The 16,359-nt window shown below is 41.6% G+C and overlaps 1 protein-coding gene across 2 annotated transcripts in view; it reads right to left on the bottom strand.

Moving 5' to 3' along the window:
* The window catches only part of LOC306912502 (abl interactor 1-like), a 60,730-nt gene that overhangs the window by 39,850 nt on the left and 4,521 nt on the right, over nt 1–16,359 (bottom strand). For both annotated transcript variants that reach the window (XM_079488773.1, XM_079488774.1), the window contains exon 2: nt 4,950–5,117. In XM_079488773.1, coding sequence (XP_079344899.1) covers nt 4,950–5,117 — 168 coding nt within the window. The remainder of the gene's footprint in view (nt 1–4,949; nt 5,118–16,359) is intronic.

Below are 16,359 nucleotides of genomic sequence, written 5' to 3'. Positions count from 1 at the left end.
AAGAAGGCTATATCCCGTCTCCAACTCGTTCAGAATTCTGCTGCCAGACTGCTAACTAATTCAAAAAGACGGGACCACATCACCCCCATTTTAGCCACCCTTCACTGGTTACCGGTTAGCTATAGAATTGATTTTAAGATTTTACTTTTTACTTTTAAAGCTGTAAATGGTCAGGCCCCCCAGTATGTCTCTGACATGCTGGCTCCTTATAAGCCTATACGTTCACTCAGGTCCTCTGACAAAGCGCTCCTTGAGACCCCCACAGCCCATCGTATCACAAAAGGTGGCAGGGCATTTGCAGTCCGGGCTCCCAAACTATGGAACGCCCTACCTATTCATTTAAGACTTGCAACATCTGTGTCATGTTTTAAATCCCTTTTAAAAACCCACCTTTATGTTAAGGCCTTTTCTTAATTTATTTTTATATACCTTATTCTATTTTTGTGTGTATGTTATCGTGTTGTAGCTGTGACTACGTTGTTGTTTATTTTTTACCCTGTTTTGTAAAGCACTTTGTGACTATGTCTTGAAATGTGCTATATAAATAAATTCATTATCATTATCATTATCATTATATTTGTCTATGGATCAGTCAAAGAATAATCGAATAATCAAATCCATTCTATGTAAGGCTACATCTACACTAAGATGTATTCATTGTAAAGCAGCATTTTTTAATCTCTGTTCACATGAGAACTTTAGCAACTTGTCAGTAATAATCTCCATGATCCATCACATTTGACAGACAGACATTAGATTACAAAAGCAGTGGTCTATATTCAAAGAATAGCGACTTTTATAGCGACTTCAGCAATTGTGCTGATTTCAAGTCTTGGAATAAAAAGGAATGTGTAGTGTTATGTTCATATCCATCAATTAAGTAGATTTCCAATAAAAAATAACTGAGTGCACCTGATGTCAATGAGAGTGATTGAGTGATTAAACCTTAGAAGATCGAGCCAGGGAACTGTTTACACTGTCAGAGGAGAGCTGTGGTGGTGAGAGAGACACAGTGAAATGCATCTGGTTGTTTCTTTGTCTCTGCCTTAAAACTGCATGCAGTGTGGTGAAGAATGAGGGGAGATTTTCCTTGGGGACTGCACAAAGTTGCACAATGTAATTCTTTTTTCTACCAGGTCCCACTCCATATATATACGTACCCCGCCGCTAGGGGACGCTAGGGGACTTTATCAGCCAGGTCCGTATAGACCCCAACGCATACTCCGTGTATATAATGGTTGAGCCCCACGGCATTGGTCCGGTTGCTATGGCAACGCCCCATCACCACCAGCTATGGGACGTAAAATCTGATCAGTTTAAATCGGTTACGAGCAGGATTTTCAAACCTCCATAAGTCGGAATCCAGGAGAGCTGTCCTTGGTGGATCTTCTGCTCTAAAGAGTGTGTGCTTGTGCCAATGTTACTAAAGTGTGTGTGTTGAGTGTGTGTGTGTGTGGGGTGGGGGGGCGGGCAAACTCCTTCTCTTAAAGTGAACGCGGATGGTGGCACTGGGAACTTCATAAATGCTAATAGCTAGCCGGCAGAGAAAGAATTAAGAAGCCTCTAGATTTCCTCTCCTCTTGTATTGTTTTGTCATGTCTAAAACCTGCACGCTCAGAATAAGAGCAGACAAACGGACCAGAGATGCCGGCTTCAAACAAGAGCCGTGGGATAATGACGGCGCAACGTATCCACAGGAGTGCCGAACCAGTATAGCCCATATGAGAAACGAGGACAGACAGGATTAGGAATGAGGGTATTAGAGAGATAGCCCAGGTGTGGCGGTTTGCAAGCAAAGTAAGGGGGAGAGGTTAAGTTGGATTGGACATGTGCACTGACTGCAGACATGCGGAGGAGTGATGAATGATGGGTATTAATGGGAGAAGAATGTGGAAGATGGAGCTGCTAGAGGAAGAGGAGGTTTATGGAGGCGGGGAGAGAGGACATGCAGGTGGCTGGGGTGAAGAAGATGCTGAGAACAGGAAGAGATGGAAATGGATAATCCATGGTGGCAACCTCTAATGGGAAATAGCTGAAATAAGAAGAATTGACCTGGCTCCTTTAATCACTTGAATCCCTAAACAGTTAATTGATCGGTCTATACTGGCCCTCTCCTTTTGACCCTTTACACCAACGCACTAAAATAGCCAATCTACAACTTCACAATGTGTTGCATTGAGAGCTTGTAGATCAGCTATTTTTTGCAGAATGTGCAGTTTGTACCCCCATTATAACATGCCCAGAATAGGGATACTAGTGTGATGTGGTTAGAGTTTCCCTCTTAAAACACTGATCATAACTTTTGACAGTCTAACATGTCATTAGTGGAAGGAAATATTGAAGCACAGAAACCAATTTGCCTCAATGTGTGATAATAACAGTGTCATTTAGCACCATCACCAGGGGTAAGATCCAAGTAAGGAAAGATATTGACCGCCGCCTCACCATCCCTGAGGATCAATAGCTAGCGTCTCTCTCTCTCTCTCTCTCTCTCTCTCTTCTCTCCCCCCCCCCCCCCCCTCTCTCTCTCTCTCTCTCTCTTCTCCCCCCCCCCCTCTCCCCCCCCCCCCTCTCTCTCTCTCTCCCTCTTACAGCCGTCTGTTGTACTGCAGACACACCACTCCATCTCTGCTCGGCAGGCTGAGCGGAGCGGCGCGCTAGCGGTGGATGCTAGGTCAGGGTTTCAGTTCATTTCTGACAGGGCTTAATGAAGCACGTACGATAGAGGACGGGGTCAGCCGCCAACAGACTCACTGCATGGCCGGGAGCAGCACAGACAGAAGCGAGAGAGAGAGAATGCTGATGAAGCAAGTGGCAGCATGGGGTTGTGAGGGTGGTGACGGGTGTGTGTGTGTGGGGGGGGCAAATCCCATGTGTCTCTATGCCAGTGGTTCCCAAAGTGGGACGCCCTGGCTATACACGACGCATAGCCAGGGCGTCCGTGATAATAATTCAGATTTATTTTATTTTATTTTATTTTATTTTATTTTATTTTATTTTATTTTATTTTATTTTATTTTATTTTATTTTATTTTATTTTATTTTATTTTATTTTATTTTATTTTATTTTATTTTATTTTATTTTATTTTATTTATTTATTTATTTATTTATTTATTTATTTATTTATTTATTTATTTATTTATTTATTTATTTATTTATTTATTTATTTATTTATTTATTTATTTATTTATTTATTTATTTATTTATTTATTTATTTATTTATTTATTTATTTATTTATTTATTTATTTATTTATTTATTTATTTATTTATTTATTTATTTATTTATTTATTTATTTATTTATTTTGCCAGTGAATTATGTTGTGTGATATGTGATCTTACCATAATCACAGTAATCCTTAATCATATTCAATTGTTCAAGGGCCTTTGGATATAAATGAAACAGACTCCATGCAGTCAATAGGGACTTTAAGCAACGACTGTTTCAGGACTGTCAAAATCGTTAAGCAAACAACCGTCGGCGACATTGGTTCCCATGGTGACGCGTCTATGCAGCATGTGTTAAACATAAACACTTTTTTTTTTAACACCCCGTCGCGCGTCAGCTAACTTGCCGATATTGCTTAATTCTTACATGCGCTGGACATGATCAGCAGTGGAAAGAGGAAGGTGTTGGAGCAATCTGTGTTATTCTAAAACCGTTTTAATAAACATGGTTAATATGACATATGGTATTAGTGTTATTTCTTCATTCAGAGCATGCCAACACATTACACAGCATAAGAGAGATGATGGAGCAATCGGTGTAAATGTATGACAGCTATAATTTCAATAAACATGGTTATGACATGGCGTTGTAGACACTACGTGTAAGTGTAGGTTCTCCCGTAGTAGAAAGGGCTGCGACGGAAAGCAGGTTTATGTATCGAGCACTGATCCATTTCCGGTCGCCGTAGCCGACTGCCGTATCCGTCGTTGCTTAAAGTCGCTACTTTCAGTTAGAGTGCTGCAGAGGCTGTGACTGTAACCAGCTGATGGTCATTGACGCTTAATTGATGCATCAAGGAAGATAGCATCTTAAATAAATGTGAAAATGTGTTGTGACTTTGATTGAAAAGTTTTAATACAAATAGTTCCAATGTCATCTAAATGTAAGGTTGCAAATATGCTTATCGGTGTTGCGAGGATGAGGGGGTACCTGGAAAAGGTTCTTCTCTCCAAGGGGTACCTGGGCCAAAAACGTTTGGGAACCCCTGCTCTATGCCATCAAAACTTGCAAATGTGCGTTTTGGTATTGAGACACAATCTATATGCACAGTGTGCATCTATGTGATTTAAGGCAGATACACATGTGTGCAATTTATTGGCTATTATTTGAATCTGCCATAAACAAACCAAAGTACTCGCATCAAACTCATTAACTCAAATAAACCCTTTAAAACATTTTCATGAGCATCTATGCCTCCCAATAATATGATATGTTAATAACACAGTTATCTAAATGACAGAAACTGACACTCCAGTCTTTATATAGTTCATATTCATATTAATAACAAAAATCACACCTGTGTGAAGTGAGGGGCGCTCGCTCTTCATCATCATTCATCACCATACATAATCTTATTCTGGCCAATCACAATTTGCATCCTCACTTTTCCGTCTTCAATTTTTTGTCCTCACTTTTTAGCCTCAATATGTACTTTGCTCAGGCAATCAAATCATCACTATGGGGTGCTCAGCCAATCAAATCATCGCTATGGGGTACATACAAACACACAAAGCTGGGCATAGGAGGGGCTAGCACCCCCTCAACAACAGAGAGAGCAGATGATGAATAAATGTGTCCCTTATACTGTTGAATGATGTGACAATTCTATTCTTTTTGACATATCGATCAACAATACTGATTTTGGGCCAGTACCACGTGTGTATGGAGGTGCAGGTATATTTCTCTCAAAGTATCACTGGCACAGCAGTAGTATGCGTACCTGGGAGATGTGGTTGATGGAGGACTCCATGCGTCGTAGCTGCGAGGCCTGGATGTCGAGTAGCTGCAGTACATTGTTGGCTAAGGCATTGATCTGGTACGCCACGCTGGCCAGAGACTGGGTCGTATAGGCCTTGGTCTCCTCCAGGGCCTTCCTCTTGTCCTGGGCCTGACAGGAGAGGAGAGGAGCGGATCAGTACAGTGTTCATTTCATAGACTAAAACTATAACTCAAAATGTTTGTCAACTACCCCTTTTTACTGACAAAAATAAAATATAAGTATATATATTGACAATTTTGTCAACAAATAAAAACTAGAAAAATAATGTTGGGGAGAGGCTAGTGGAGAAGAGATCCAGTAGAACTGTTTGGTTGCACTCTGAAAATAGCGGATCTATACGCTCACACGTTGTGAGCATGTAGATTGGCTGAATGTTCAGCATTCAACCAAGTGTAAAATCAGCCATCACGACACCATGAAGGCCTGACAAAATACTGTAGATTTAGTCAACTAACAATCATAATAGTTAGTAGACTAAAACTAAACTAAAACTTTTCAGATGACTAAAACAAAATGAAATTGTATTCACAAGACTATGACTAAACTAAATCACAATAAGCTGTCAAAGTTAACAGTGGAGTGGGGAAGAGATGAGAAGAGAGGGATAGAAGGTGTTTAGGGGTAGTTTGGGTACATGCACGAGATGGAGGAGAGGTACAGTATACAAATGTTGTGGCTGTTCATTTGTGCACATGGAAAACCACATTATTCATGTTTTACTTCCGTCACGCCATTTGTGTGATTACATTATTATTCCATATTCACAGATAATGATAATAATAATGATATTGAGGTAATGTCATGGCTCATATTATAGGCAGAGCCCTAAAATGCTCTCTTAAAAATGTAATTTCATTTAATGATGTCAAACTAACCCCGTCATTAAAATCCTCTGTAAGTGCTGTGAGAATGTCAAGTAGCTCTTTTTGAGGGAAATCAAGGTCTATTCTGATTGAAAGTGAAACTTTTATATTTGCCAGTTGATATGAAATATAAAAATTAAATTATGTCAAAATATTTATCACTTTTTGTGCCATGGTTGTGTGTGTGTGTGTGTGTGTGTGTGTGTGTGTGTGTGTGTGTGTGTGTGTGTGTGTGTGTGTGTGTGTGTGTGTGTGTGTGTGTGTGTGTGTGTGTGTGTGTGTGTGTGTGTGTGTGTGTGTGTGTGTGTGTGCGCGCGCGCGCGCATGTGCGTGCGTGCGCATGTGTCTGGCATACCCAGTACCCACTGGACCAATAAGCCAAATTTATTGTGCACGCTGTCGCTGCCAATAGGGAAAGGAATCAAATCCCCAAATATCTTTCACATATTGTGAATATTGTTTTTCTGGTAATTTTTCCACAATTCGTGAATTCATAATCACCACCCCTCGATATTTGGAGGTCAAATAAGTATCTCAAATCATTATATCATACTGGTGAATATGTTATATTGCCTGGCACTCTGTCCAGCCACATGTCCCCATTAGACCTGTGAATGAACCAGAGTTCACCCGACTCAGAGGGAAGGACTTTTTGGAATGCGAAGCAGCCCAGGGATTTAGACAACAATGATTTTTCCCGATGACTCAGATGGATAATGTGGGACAGGTGCATTGTGGGAGGTCGGCTGGCATCCAAGAATACTGGGGGCATTCCATAAGAGCCAAATCCATATGCCAACTGCAGGAACCATCTGTTTCAGGATGCTTTTAATAACCTTAGAATATTTACAGCTTGTATAATGTTGGCTTCCTATCCAAAACATTGTACAAAATAATTAAGTTGACATTCAACGTTCAATATCTGTGTCACACATTTTTGAAATGCTTCTGCCTAACGGTCAACGGAAGTGCAGAAAGAGTGCCCCCTCCCTCCCTCCCCACACACAAATTCTGGCAGCATATCACAGAAACCAAAATTGACTAAACGCCTGTGCTATTATCATAATTGTATTATCTTATCACTTACATCACCCTATGTACACACACACACACACACACACACACACACACACACACACACACACACACACACACACACACACACACACACACACACACACACTTTAGCAGAGCACACACACACGCACGCACGCACACGCACACGCGCACACACACACACACTTTAGCAGAGCATGTCAATTAGATGCTCAATTTAACCCAATTTAACCCAAACTCAGCAATATCCTACAGACTGGTTACCATTAGTTTAGTTTAGTTATTTTGATCCTCATCAACAGTATCACAAAAACATTACATCCAACATTTATTTCTGGTTGATCAAAAAGGCATAAGCTTATTTATGCCTATCCTATCCTTTATACATACACAACATTTTAATATTAACACCTACGATTTGCATTGCACATGTACACACAAACGTGTAGCGCTGAGCGGGTATAAGATATATTATAAGATATCTGCTGTTGGGAGGAAACCTCATAACTCCAAAATGTTCATTTTGAAAAATATACATTTTTCAGGAAATAAAGAAAACCTTATATTTTTAAAACAAAGCAATACAGCCTCATTAAAGTTGGTGTTGCGACTTTATATATTGTCAATTACTTCCATGAGAGGGGGAGTTAGTTGCTTTAGCAGACATTTTGAGGGTCCAATGGAGTTAAGAGGTTTTGTCCAAAGCTCTTTTTACTACTTTCCATTGGTTCAATATTTTCGAAACAACACACAGGCGTAAAGGGTGTTCAATAGCAATGATTTATGCCAAAGAAAAATCAAAAACCTCAAAAATGGAGTTATGACTCAGGTTTCCTCCCGACAGCAACGATATATTGAATGCATTCCACCAAAATCTCCTCACGTTTTATTTTATTGTTCTAACATTATTTATTGTCGCCTTTATTTTGTAATGTTTTGTGCAATAGATCGTTTTGGGAGCTCATGGAATGTTATTTTAATTTGGAGTCTTCACACTTCCTCCTGCATCTACCTGAGTTCTGTTCTCCCTCTGTGAGGAGGTGGGTTTGTTCTCTGCTCTTGGTAGATTTTGATTCAAATGTTGTTTAAGAGTACTTAACCAATGTGAAATGAGGTTATAATGCACATCTTCATGTTGCTGTTTAGTAAACGTTTTGTTTTGGTAGTGTACTGGTTATCAGCACTTGGGAGGACTCACGCACGCACGCACACACGCACGCACGCACACACGCACGCACACACGGACACACACGCACGCACGCACGCACGCACGCACGCACGCACACACACACACACACACCATTTTTCTCTCATTACATTGCAGAGGTCCTGGGTGTTAATGCTACTGCATTATTTTCTGTTTATTTCATGCAGACAAATAAATATGCCACCCGTTTCGGCTAAAGAGACAACCTGAGTCTCCTTGTCCATCAAAGCACAACACAAAGCAGAGTCGTAGCAAGGGTCTGCTGAGAAGTACAGTAGGGGGTCTGCTGAGAAGTACAGTAGGGGGTCTGCTGAGAAGTACAGTAGGGGGTCTGCTGAGAAGTACAGTAGGCCCAGACTGGCTACAAACGCACACACACAAACACACATACACAACACAACACATCCCAGAAATACTAGCTTTACATAGCGATAATATCACTGCGTGGATATTAGTCTTGTCCCTCTCAGTATTAGATTTTCTTTTGCAATGTCCCGCCCCATAATTGCATACTGGGCCCTGGTTGGTTATAGCCTGGTTCCAGACGAATCTGGTTGGCTCGTCACCACTTCGGCCGTGACGTCCTCCCACAATTGAGAGGGGCCAGACTTACAGTTTTTCACGATTGTTAACACACAAAAATCGACACAATTTGCACTACATCACAGTCCCTTATCTGCATTAGACTCTGACTTTCCTTCTTTACACTCTGATGTCAATTACACATTACCTTGTTGTCCAAACACTACACACAATGTTCAGTTGTTGTTGTTGCACACACTTCTCACATAAAATCTCAAAGCATCAACCTACAACACACCTTGCTGTCCAAACACTACACACAATGTTCAGTTGTTGCACACACTTCTCACATAAAATCTCAAAGCATCAACCTACAACACACAGATAGTCAAATCTCTAAACATTCAGATCTGGTGAGCAATTTGCAATCAGGACTGCAGCATAAAGGGGACTTTAGAGCCTCTGTTTTGTGGGGTGAACAATGGAGAACCTTGAATAGATCGACATCCAGAGAAGGGGACGAGGAGGAGGTAGAGGAGTAGGTGGACAGAGAGGAGGAGGAGGAAGAGGAGGAGGAAGAGGAGAAAGAAGGAGAACGGTCAAATCTAATGAGATTTGGGCAACTGTGGTTGACCATGTGCTCAATCATGGTTTGACCATGAGCCAGAGGGTCCAACCCAATCTCAGCCACTACACAGTTGCTGGCATCGTTAGAACATTTTTCTGTTCTATTCCTTCCACCTTATTCTCCACCTTATTCTGAGTTATTTCCAGAGCCGGCTTTGAGCAGGCTGGTTTACGGTAAAAAAGGAAAAAAAAAAAAAAACATTTTTTCGGCTGCATATTTGTGTGCTGTTTTATATTTGACTATGAAAAAGTAGGCACAGAGCCATTTTACAAAAGGAGAAATGGCTCATTCTCCAGAGTCATTTTTTCAATTTTTCACTTCATTGTGCTGTAAATGCTTTATAGTGTGTAGCCAATGCTTAGTTGTGTGTACTCAATGAATGGTATGTGTGTACCAAATGAAAACACGAGTTCCATTTTGGGAACAGTTAAGAGAGTTGATGGCAAAGAGTCATCATGGAAAAGGAGAGTCAGGGTTTAGCATTTTGTGTGTGAGGTTTTCAGTTTTGTGTGTGCAGTTTTGAGAATGCCGTTCGGTTGTGGAAAACGCGTGTTAACAATCGTGAAAAACTGTAATCTGCCTGGGGCAATTTGTATTGCAAAGGCAGATGAAGGCTGGCTATGCGAGGCTACAAAAATACAGCATCAAATTCTACTAAAAGGCTTTGAAAATCACAATCACATTCTCAATCTCATTCACATTCTTATCTACCCTACTAGGGTAGTCTGTGTTGTGCACCTGTAATAGCGCCACTGCCGCCACGCCACCATGAGTTTGTATGCAAAGTTTCACGCCAATCGGACACTGCAGTGTTCATAATTTGTGGCATTTGCGGGTTCCCGGAATCTGAAATATATGTGACAGATACATCTTGATTCGTGACTATAGAAATAAGGTGTACCAATTTGTTTGAGGTTTAGGTTTTAGACAAAATCTGTAGGAGCAGTAGCAAAAACAATATTTGTAAAACATTTGGGGTGGAGGTACGTATACTTGGTGTACTGGCAGTGTATGCGTTCATGCAAAGTTTCATGACAATCAGTCCGCTGCGGTGCCCAAAATTCGCTGTTCACACTTCACGGACAGACTCACGTCACGAATACATCCCTCGCCTTCGGCCGTTACAGCCTGCTGGGGATAATTACCAACATACTCAGTGGCCTCGTTAATAGGTACATTCATTCATAATGCAAACAACCTACTCCTCCAAACAGAGCTGGCTGCAACTCAGTCTATAAACTATTGTACAGAAATGGCCAAGGGCTTCAGTTATAATAATAATAATAATAATAATAATAATAATAATAATATATACGATTTATATAGCGCTTTTCTAGGTACCCAACTTAATTCATCCCAAAATAAAGCAATTACTGAGTCTTATAAAAGTGTGATAGTGCCCTGAGTCATGAATGAGGGGCATCATGTGAGCAAAAGGGGGATTTGGGGCAGGGTCAACAGCCATGACAAATTTGTATGATTTATGATTACAAAATCACACACACACACACACACACACACACACACACACAGGCCTGACCAATCCATTGGTAGTTCAATATATATAGCGCTTTTCTAGGTACCCAAAGTCGCTTTACAGAACAGCAGTAAAACAATTTCATTAGAAAAACTAGTTAAACGGTTAAAAGGTTAAAAACTAGAAATCAAAATCAAAAAGGACAAACAAGAAGGGTGTGTGTGTGTTTGGGGGGGGGGGGGTTATGTAGGGAAAGCCAGTCTGAAAAGGTGGGTTTTGAGTGTGCTTTTGAACATTTCGAAGGTGGGGGCAGCTCTGATGTGAGTTGGGAGTGAGTTCCACAGAGAAGGGGCGGCCACTGTGAAGGCCCTGTCTCCCCAAATTCGTTTGTTGGACTTGTGGGGTTCCAGTTGGTTGGCAGTGCTTGACCTGAGGGAGCGAGAGGGGACATGGCGGTTGATGAGTTCAGAGAGGTAGAGGGGGGCCTGGTTGTTGAGGGCTTTGTAGGTGATGGTGAGTATTTTTAAGTCAATTCTGAACTTGACTGGGAGCCAGTGGAGTTCACGGAGGACAGGTGTGATGTGGTCCCTGGATATGGTTCTGGTGAGCAGGCGGGCGGCTGAGTATGGGGCTGGAAAGAGAGGGTGGGGTCAAGGATGACACCAAGGTTGCGGACTCGGGTGGAGGGGGTGACAGTGGAGCTATCAATGGTGAGGGAGAAGTCATGAGAGGAGCGGGTGAGGGAGTCGGGGCCAATGATGATGATTTCAGATTTATTGCAGTTGAGTTTTAGAAAGTTTGTTTGCATCCATGTTTTGATGTCAGTCAGGCAGGAGGTGAGGGTGGAGTGGGTGATGTCGGTGATGGTTTTGGAGGGGAGATACAGTTGAGTGTCATCGGCATAACAGTGAAAGCGGAGACCATGAGTATCTGACCAAGGGGGAGCATGTACAGAATGAAGAGTTCCACCAACATCAGAATGAGCAGGCGACGTCATCTCGGATAGAGCTCCCTCCTGTGTACAGCACTGGTGGCAGTGGTGGGGTCCGGGCCGGGACCCCCAGGTGTTTTTGAGGGGGTTCCCGGGCTTTCTCTAAAACATTTTTGAATAGTTCAACTAGCTAATCTACATTGACACGTTGTGAGCTTGTAGACTGGCCATTTTAACTATTCAAAAATGTCAAGGCAAAGAAGTGTAGGTATAAGGGGTTTAGTGGTGACGAAAATGGAGCCCCTAGTGTGTAGTCTACACATTGTACAGCTACAGCAGTGATCATCAACTTTATATTGCTTTTATTATATCGCTTATGGCAGCGACCGGCCCTGTGTGTAGAGTTTAAATGAGAATAAATAAACCAACATCCAGTCACCCTCTTAATGAGAGAGGTGACTGGATGGGGACACCTGCCTGATACATAATAAAATTAGCCACTGATTGTAACCATCCTGCACTGACATATTCACACAACTGGTCCACGCAGCCACGCACGCACGCACGCACGCACGCACGCACGCACTTAGAAGAGCTATCTTTAACACAGAACAATGATTTCAGTCTACTGTGATTAAAGGAGATGTGTAAGTTCCAGCTGAATCAATCAAGCCTAATTAAAGTGGTCTGAACATTATCTACCATCTTAAGTCCAGGGTGAGAAATTAAAATATATCTTCATTATGGATTTATCTTATTCATTCATATCCTCTCTCTCTCCCTTTTATATGACTTTTGTTGTAAATAATAGGCTTAAATGGCTTTCATAAGATTCCACTTGGGATCTTTTTTTCTCCATACTTTTTGAGTGGTGTAAACCACTCCTACAACTGGCTTTTGTGTGCAGAAAAAAATGAGCATGGTTGCTATGTTCAAAATAATTTCTGACGTAATTAAATCACACCCGGGTGAACTGGATGACCGTAGCAACCATGGTCATTTTCTCTGCACAGAAAAAGCCAGTTGTGAAATCACATCCGGGTGTGATTTCATTACGTCAGATCAGAGCTGATCAGGCTACATAATACCTTACCTTATTTCATTACGTTAGACATTACGTCAGACCACAGCTGATCATGCTATATAAAACCTTACACCACTCAGTTCACACGGGTTTTGTTGAGGAAATGCAGAGCTCATAGCATCTCTGAGGATAGAATTCTGGATGAGCAGGACATGTGCAGCATTTTGTACAAAACGGGCCACTCCTGAAAACTTTGGAAGGCAATCTTAGCCAATCAGTGTACAATCTGAGAAATCCAACAGACTCGTCTTGATCACATGACTACAGAGATCATGTGTACCGATTGCCATTTCTTCTTACGCCTTTGATGGCAATTGGATGATTTGAGGCATTTTGTTCCAAAAATGTGTTTTGCAAAAATCAACCTGTTGGTGGCGCTATAACAGGCCAATGTGAAAAGGGTGGGATATATTCCTCAGCCTAGTAAGAAAATGTGTGAAAGATTTCACGTAAATTGCATGCTGCGTTCATGATTTGAGGCTATTGTTCAAAACGGGGCAATCTTGCAAACTGTGAAAGCCAATTATAGCCAATTAGGATGGAATATGAAATATCAGACAGATCCGACTTGAGCACATGACCATAGAGATACCGTGTAACGATTTGTGAGATTTTTGGACAGAATCTGGAGGAGTAATATCAAAATATGTGTTTTAAAAAAGTCGGCCTCCTGGTGGCGCTATAAAAGGCAGATGCGGAAAATGCAGGTAAAAGGTTTGTCCTTGGCCTCTAGGGAGTGTGCATGCAACGTTTCACGCAGATCGGTGCAGTTTTAGGTAAAAAATGTGAAAAGCTGCCTCATGGTGGCCCTATAACAGGCCGTTCTGGAAAATGTGGGGCAGAGGTTCATCGTTGGCATCCAGGGAGTGTGTGTGCAAAGTTTGGCATCGACCGGGTTAACGGTGCCGGAGATTAGCTGTTCACAGACGGACGGAAGGACGGACGGACACACACACACACACACAGGACGGAGTGCAAAACATACTCTCTCCCCATGCCTTCGGCCTGGTGGAGACAACAAAATAAACATGTAATGTATGATTTGGACTGCACCTGCAGTAGATCCTTCCTTAAATCATTCTCCATAAACTGTATGATAAGGTTATTAACCTGGACTGCACCTGCACCTGCAGTAGATCCTTTCTTAAATCATTCTCCATAAACTGTATGATAAGGTTATTCACCTGCTTGCTACCTGTGCAAAAATAAGCTATAGTCAAAGCAATAAACCCAGAACTAAGCCTGTCACAATTATTACATCTATCTATCTATCTATAAATGCAGCAACTCTCTGTATGTATGTCTGTAATCCACGTAACTCGAGAACTGTTTGCTCCACCGACTTCAAATTCGACATGCGCGTTCCACCCCCCCACAGGGAGTGCAGTGCCCAGTGTCGAGTCGGTCGGACCCACAGTTGTCCAGAACCGCCACAAAAGGCCTCTGCCCGGGCTCTGGACAGGGCCCCTGCCCAGGCTCCATATATGGAGCTGGCCCGTTCTGACATCACAACACTCCATATTTGGGCATTCCTGACACAGAACTCCATATATAGGAATATAGTGACACAGAGAGACAGATACAGATACAGAAATCTCCATATATGGGCATAAAAGGGACACAGACAGATGGGTGGAACGGGTACTCGGACACGGGTACAATGGGCATTGCATAGCCGGGTGGGGCATCGGGCATGGATCTCCAACTTCCATCGTTACCGACTCGGTGCTCTACAGCTGGGAAATTAAAACTAAATTCAATGTATAACATTTTCAATATGGCCTGTTTTGGGCGTAATACATTATTTTTAGATCTATCGATTATTTATTTTTTATAAAACAAGTATTTATTTATTGATGTTCCAATGTTCAATGCCAAATACACAATTCAATCTTTAATCACAATTATTTGTATGACAATTCATTGTCAAGTAAAATCTCATGATTGTGACAACCCCAGGCCCAATTCTTACTTTGCATGCAGAAGGACATTCTATTTAAAATGTCTACATTGCATCAGTATGATGAGTGATGCCAACCCAAACCTCATTCTGTCTAATACCGTTAACGTTTGCCAAGTATAGTGCCCTTAAAAAGTCACAGTGTTTCATTAGATTACTCTCATATCATGGCCGAGGTCTTATTTGGGACAAGCTGTTTGCATGCGTCCTCATATCCCACACATGAATGTGTTTCATATCATGAAAGAAACAGGTTTTGACTATTGCCATGGAAACTGAACCTATAGTGTGTGAAAATCAATATTGAAGAGGATGAGATGTGTACAGTACAGTATTCTCAGAAAGTAGTCTCACGAGACGCAATAATCAGATATTAATTTTTTTGAAAATAACATATCCACAAGCTTTTGTGAGCTTGTAGATGTTTTTGCTATTTTTGTGTGACACTGTTGTATGACAAAGTATACCCCCTGTTACTGGGAGGTCTGGGTTAAATCCTCGGCCGCCAAGTTATGTCAAAGAATGTAGAAATGGCACCCAATCCCTGCTTGGGTACTCACTGGAATCAGGGTAAGTCTCTGCGACATACAAGTGTTGTACATCAAGCTGCCTCACGCTATGGAAACAGCATAAAGCCACATGGCTTGGGAACTGTTGCTTCTCAAGGCTACTAAATAAATGGCTACTAAATGAAAGTACTAATAGTCAGTAGGTCTACAAATACTAAGAGTCTGGTAGTGGTACCTATTATAATAGGCGGTACACTGATCTAGACATAATGATGACTGAGCAGGTAGAGGTTTCCTGCCATAATATGCTCAACAGCACATTGACACCAAGCATTAATGGATTGTTGCAGTCTGGTCATAGGGAGTCAAACTCAAACCCATGTTGCAGCTACCCAATAGAGCAGCCTGCCAATTGTCCTCACAGAACAATACAGGCTGTACACAACAATGTCTGGGATTAGATCTATTGAGTGTGTCTACTGGTCGCATACAGATTCAATCTCACCTAAAGGGTCATTCAGAGTTAATTTTCTCTGTTAACTTACCGTATAGTCAATCGTATGACAACAAGTGTCTCTCGCACATCGAAAATAGCCGAACTACAAGCTCACAATGCGTTGTTGATGTGATGGACTCTTAGAATCTAGATAACTGTTCCAGAATTAGCTACAAAGCTGAAAGCTTCTCTTTTTTCTTTTTCTCTTTTTTTCTCTTTTTTTTGCAGATGGGTTCCCAGAGGGCAGGGCAGGAAATAGCCACATGCCAAACAGGTTCACTACCAGTAGCAGGTGAACAACAACACAAACTTCATGAAATAAAATATAACATCAGAAACATAAAGCATTACACTTGGTCTGATTTTTAGCAGTGATTTTGTTATTAAGTAGAACATTAATTGTCTCATGCAGCTGTGTGTTCAAATGGATTGGAGCTCTAATAATGAAAGCTGATAGGCCACATTCTGTGTAACCGTGTTGCACCAAAGATGGCCGTGGGCGCTGGTACCATCTTTGGTTCCACTACACTACACAATTGCCTCTGGTAAAAGCTCGTGTTGGACTGATTTGATCTGAACACAGTATGAGAGTATCTGTTCCTCACATTAACCTACTA

Source organism: Electrona antarctica, assembly GCF_951216825.1.
Source record: "Electrona antarctica genome assembly, chromosome: 19".
Lineage (NCBI taxonomy): Eukaryota > Metazoa > Chordata > Actinopteri > Myctophiformes > Myctophidae > Electrona > Electrona antarctica.
The sequence above is the reverse complement of the archived record's forward strand: the minus strand, read 5'-3'. Positions and strand labels throughout refer to the sequence as shown.